The sequence below is a fragment of the Danio rerio genome, chromosome 12, assembly GCF_049306965.1.
Source record: "Danio rerio strain Tuebingen ecotype United States chromosome 12, GRCz12tu, whole genome shotgun sequence".
Lineage (NCBI taxonomy): Eukaryota > Metazoa > Chordata > Actinopteri > Cypriniformes > Danionidae > Danio > Danio rerio.
The window spans coordinates 42,522,501-42,528,903 of NC_133187.1; the positions used below are offsets into that span (position 1 = coordinate 42,522,501).

Below are 6,403 nucleotides of genomic sequence, written 5' to 3' on the forward strand. Positions count from 1 at the left end.
AAATGAGGGGGATTGTCTGCTTGATTGAATGAGGAAGAGTGTTTCCACTGGCCTCCGCTGTCGTTCTGCCTCCTCCCCTTGCTGATTGTACAGACAGCATAACGAGGACACTTTCAGTCACCCATAGACAAATGAATGGGAGAAATCACAATGCCCAGTACTTTGACTAAAGCAAGACCAACCTTTCTGTTACAAGTTAATCACCTGTGGGGGGTTTATTTTACCCTCTACCGGGCTTTGACCGTTTTATAAAATCAGCTTGAAATACAGTGTTGTGTGTGAGCTAAATCATGAAATATATATCATCATATCATTGTCAGGTTTTAGATGTGTTTATTTGGTAAATGCTAACAGTATATCCTAAGCATAAAGCATCTTATATTGCATTCAAAGTACACATTTACACATGTTGCTATATGCAAACCAACAGATGCAGTCAAAATTACTATTTTTAATTATTATTTAAAAATGCTACTATGTGTTATTTAATTTTTAAAATTAAAATATAAATTATTTAAATTATTTAAAAACTAATATCTAAAATTATTATATTTAAATAGAAATTTTTAAGGGGCTAATAATATTGATCATATTTTTTTATAAGTTTTATTCAGTGGCTTTGGTGCATTTTTCACAAAACTATTTACATTTGCACAACAGTTAAGGCATTTCTCAAAACAATTAGTCATTTGTGCACATCATAGTAGCAGTTTCTCATTCCTTCCAACAAATTGCAAATGCTTTTGGACATGCATCAATTGCTTTTATACAACTTTCTACTGTTTTATAATATTTTTATTTGCTTATGTCATGTCAGTCAAAATTAACTAAACTTGTGAATGCTGAATAGTCATTCCATATAAAACTATAGTCCTTATTCATTACTTCAGTCATTAGTCAACTAGTTGTTAAAATCTGTCAAGGAAATTTTATAAAATGTTTTAAATCTTTTTTTCCAGACAATGTCTTCTAAATTGAACAGTTTCATGAATGATTTACAGTCTTGTGTATGTTGTAGGTTCAGTTCCAATATGTCCTGCAATATTGTTTACAGTTGTGCACAGCTCAAGTTTATGTTTGTTGGAAATAAGGGTGTATTTATTATTTTGCACAATGCTGTGAATAAATTAGAATTGCAATGATCAAATTCAGTAAAAATGTGAAACATACATATTCAGTGTCTTGTACTCAGATACCTCACTAAATGCAGTGACGTCTAACTTTTTTGCTTTGGAAAAAAATAACTGTCATAATGAAAACATGACATCTTGTTCATAAACAATGGTGTCAGGCCTTTTTATCTTGATGACACTGACACTTTTTATTGACATCAATACTTGCTTTTGAGGAATGAGCTCTCTATTTTGAGCAAGTGACACGCTTTTGCAGGTTTTCAACTAGGTTTTTGTACTAATTGTTCTGAGAAATCCATTAACTGTTGTGCAAATGTAAATAGTGTTGGGAGAAATGCACCAAAACACCTGTATATATATATATATATATATATATATATATATATATATACACATATACATACACCTACCTACCGGCCAATTTATTAGGTACAACTTACTAGTACTGGGTTGGACTTTGCCTTCAGCCTTAATCCTTCAAGGCATAAATTCAACAAGGTACTAGAAATAATCCTCAGAGATTTTGGTCCACATTGAAATGAGAGTATCATGCAGTTGCTGCAGATTTGTCGGCTGCACATCCATGATGTGAATCCACCACATACGAAAGGTTCTCTATTGGATTGAGAGCTGGTGACTGTGGAGGCCATTTGAGTACAGTGAACGCATTGTCATGTTCAAGAAACCAGTCTAAGATGAATTTGCACTGTTTGACATGGTGCGTTATCGTGCTGGAAGTATCAGAGGATCGGTACACTGTGGTCATAAAGGGATGGACATGGTCAGCAGCAATACTGTGGTCACAAAACTGTGGCGTTGACACTCTGGCATCAACAAGGCATTTGCACCCACATAACTGCTGCTCATTGAATATTTTCTCCATGTCGGACCATTCACTGTAAACCCTAGAGATGGTTGTGCTTGAAAATCCCAGTAGATCAGCAGTTTCTCAAACACTCAGACTAGCCCGTCTGGCACCAACAAACATGCCACGTTCAAAGTCACTTAAATCACCTTTCTTCCTCATTCTGATGCTCGCATTGAACTGCAGCAGATCATCTTGACCATGTCTACATGCTTAAATGCTGCCATGTGATTGACTGAAATTTACATTAACGAGCAGTTGGACAGGTGTAGCTAATAAAGTGGCCAGTGAGTGTATACATATCTACTGTGAAAAGTTCCTTGCTTCTTTTTCTCCTGTTATTTCAGTAGGAAAAAAATGTTGATAGATACATATTTTGTGTTGTAATTTTAAAAGTATTACACTAATATAGTAACATAATCCCTAAACTAAAAGCTCCATAAGTGAAGTTTATGTATAAACAAATTTCGAGAGGATCACGTGCTTATGATTGCTAGCAGCTGACCCGCATTATCTAATTCACTACGATCCAATCAGATGACTCCTAAACTACTATAAATACCCAGGGGTTTATTCCATTGCTATCTTCGTTTTGAAGAGTCCCCCCTTCCTCCCCTACTCTTACTTCTTAGACGGGTGACACGGTGGCCCAGTGCCTAGCACTGTCGCCTCACAGCAAGAATGTCTCTGGTTCCTGGCTTTACCAAAACTAGCAGACATTTCTGTGTGGAGTTTGCACTTCTCCCCGTGCTCACGTGGGTTTCCCCCGGGTTCCCCGGTTTCCTCCCACTGCCTAAAAACATGCAATTAAGTCAATTGAACAATCCAAATTGTCAACATAGACACGCTTCTAGTTAGTAATTAATTTCAAGAGCATTCACTTGCTACAGCAGGGGAGTTCTCGAGATCTACCTGAGCTCAAACTCCCCTCCCGCCTTGCAACGGGAGGGAGCCCTGGGCTCGAGGATCTCATGAGCTCAGGGCTCTCTCCCGGGACAGCATGCCAAACAAGCTTTTATAATTAATCATCAGCTAAGTGTGAACTCTTGAAGTCTGTTTTAGGGGGAAAAAGATGTGCTAAAAAAGAGATGTTTCTCTATTGCAATTGAAAAAGATTTTCTTTACAAAAACATTCATCAATTGAACAACAAAAAACAGTCAGGCCGTTTCGCAACTGATCATACACTTTTTTTCTAGTTTACACAGAGACAATAAAAAAAGCATGCACCTAATCCCTAATCCTAAACATTACCTAAAATTAAGTATGACCTTGCTTACTATAATTAAATTTACTAAGACAAAAATCTTAGGTTTTGGTTCATTAATAGTGACAACTGAATGAATAAAGACAAAAGATTGTATGTTTTGTTCTGTTCTTTGTGTTGCAAACACCTTCCTATGTTTCATTGGCTCTTCAGAGTCTTCATTGTCATACATTCTAATAACATCTTTAATCTTTCTTATAATGTTAATAATATGGATCATAAAAAAGCTAAACGTCCTCTGTTGTGTTTCTTGCAGTGATCGTGGTGCTCTACGTGGGGGTTCGGCGACAAAAGAAGAAAGAGACCCTCATGACATCCAAAGAGGACATCCGTGACAATGTCATCCATTACGATGATGAAGGAGGAGGCGAAGAGGATACGCACGCATTCGACATGGGCACCCTTCGCAACCCCAAAGTCATCAAGGAAAACCTGTTTCGCCGAGACGTCAAGCCAGAGCTGGGATTGTGTCCGCGTCGGCCAATCGGCTCACAGAACAGCAACGACATCAGCAACTTCATCAGTCAGCGTCTGCAGGAGCACGATGGAGACACGTCCGCACCACCATATGATTCGCTGGCCACTTACGCCTATGAGGGTGAGGGTTCGGTGGCTGAAAGTTTGAGCTCTATAGAGTCCGTAAAAGGGGAAACAGAAGAGGACTATGATTACCTCAACGAGTGGGGGCCTCGCTTCAAAACCCTCGCAGGGATATTTGGAGAACGATCAGAGAGCCAATCAGATGTAACATCCAGCTCCGCCACCGAAAACAAACACTGATGTTGCTTTATTTTTTGTTTTTGTTTTTTTACGATGGCTTTCAGACAAACATAGACGTGTGTTTAACGTTTTGAATTTATTATTATTATTTTATAGTTCCTTTTTGTTTGTTTTGAGGGAGAGGGATGTAGTTTGCCTTGATTTCATACCCAAAACACCAGAGGATAAAGGAAGCCAGAATTGGAAAAACGAAAAAACAAAAAAAATGCAGCTTTTGGATTATCTGTAAATGAATGTTGGAGATGTTTTGGTCATATTTATTCAGCTTTGCTTTCCACACACAAACAAACAGACACAAAAAACGAACCACACAGAAGATGCAAATTTTTTCTGACATCCTTAAAAGTGCCTCAACGGAGTTGGTTTGTTCTTCTTCTTCTGTTTTTTTTACGGTTTAGCTTTGTTTCGTCACCCTTCTTAAGGATGAATGGCGTCGCTAACCGAAGCTGACCGTGACCTGGATTCCTGGCTTCGGTGGTTGGGCTTTTGAGAGGAAACGTCTACATGGGCCTCGTTTGGCCAAAGAAATGAGTTTTTATGTTATTTATGATTCTATTTATTTATTTGTGAGGCTGTTGAGACGGGTTGTAACGTTTTGTTATGTATTTATCTATTTATCATGATTTCAAATCGAATTTCTTATTTTTTTGAAGGATTTTCTTAATTATTTGCTCCTCGTGAGGACATGGACATCGTAGTCCCAAGAGGAACTTGTATAGACTTGTACTTGTTGTAAAAAATGAACTTTAGGGCTAAACGAGCTATTACAGTTGAGTCCTGTAATAAAAACACAGTTTTCTTAAATAAACACCACTTGGGAATAGAGAGAAGATGAACATTTCACTTCAACCCTCCAAGGTCAAAAAATACTTGTTTATTTTATTTTTTTTTTTCATAATATTTATGCAGTAATGTTTTCCCCCTCACAGCGATTGAAATGGTTTTTTTAAGGATCTGATCTCTCTAATCCTTACTTTCCTGACAGTCTACTCTGCTCTGATTGGTCCAGCTCAGTCTCATTGTGGAAACATACCCCTGTATACATTTCTGAAGAGCATGAAAAACATCCCAGGAGGTACGTTTTTTTGCCGTAATTGTTTTTGCGAATCCGCCAGAGGCTAGGCATGGGCCGATATAAGATTTAGATGGAATGATAACCTTGGAAAAAAAAATATATCACGGTTTCATGGTATCACAGTATTATGATTACTGGTCTAAAATATATTCATTTTAAATGTCTGGGTAAAAAAAAAAAAAAAAAGTTTTTTACCTTTTGAACACAATATATTTTATTTTGAGAAACATTTAAAATATTTTGGTGCAGTAAACATGTCAGGCTAAATGATTCATTGACTTCTGCTGTCTTCATTTGTTTCAAAAACTGAATGTTTTTTTTTTCATAAGTAAAATGGCATTTTTAGATATCTTTACTGCTGAAGATACTGTTGTCCAAAAAACAAAACAAAAAATGTCAATAAAAATTGTACACATACCTTAGGAACAGTATAGCAGAAAATTTTGACGGTTTTAAAACCTTAACTTTTCTAAACCGCGGTATATCTTGAAAACGGTTATCTTCCCATGCCTACCAGAGGCCGCTCAATATACGCTTTTTTAGATCTCAAATTTCTCATGTGGGTGCCATTTACGTCTGCTCTTCTTGTGTAAATCCACCAGAGGTCGCTGTCAGCTGACTGACTGACTAATACCCCCACCAACCCCCTTCCCTAAACCCAACCGACAGTGTTTTGAAAAGCAATCCAGAAAAAATGAAAAGCCCTCGCCTGATTTTTACTACATTTTCAGATATTACTATGTTCTCACTCTGTTATTTACTTGTTTATTTTATGTGTTGCCTTTTGTTTTTCTTTTACCTGCTTTATGGAACTGTGGTCTGTTCTTTGTGCCTCGCTTGAATGATCTAAGATGATTTTGCCGATCCTCCATTTGTTAATCTTGATAACTGATCTTTGGCTAATTTGGTTCTTCAAACAAGTTGGCGAATCAGATAAAAATGTTGGAATGAACAGATCTGAGATCACTACATGTGTTGTAGGATAGATGACATAAAATTTATAGGAAACGGTTTGTTAAATATGATACGCAATAACTTTCCACATTTTTTGTGGGCTGCAGGCTTTACACTGTTATTTGTCAAGAGTGTTTAGCAATTTATTTAGCTTTACATTCAGAGCGGATTTTCTTTAGTAGCAATCTGTTCAAGTTTATTAACTTGAATAGTTAATAAACCAAATCCAGCTAATTAAATAATCCACATACTAAGAACGGACCCCTGTTCTTTGCTAGACTTGAACACGACGAGCTACTGGGCAAACTGGTTACAAGAGAAAATCTGTCCA

At 37.0% G+C, this 6,403-nt stretch overlaps 1 protein-coding gene across 3 annotated transcripts in view; it reads left to right on the top strand.

Moving 5' to 3' along the window:
- cdh12b (cadherin 12b) overlaps positions 1–4,866 on the top strand; it is a 321,993-nt gene extending 317,127 nt beyond the window's left edge. For all 3 annotated transcript variants that reach the window (XM_021480407.3, XM_021480408.3, XM_073918845.1), the window contains exon 12: positions 3,520–4,866. In XM_021480407.3, the coding sequence (XP_021336082.2) occupies positions 3,520–4,043 (524 nt within the window). In that variant the 3' untranslated portion in view covers positions 4,044–4,866. The remainder of the gene's footprint in view (positions 1–3,519) is intronic.
- The last annotated feature ends 1,537 nt before the right edge of the window (positions 4,867–6,403 follow it).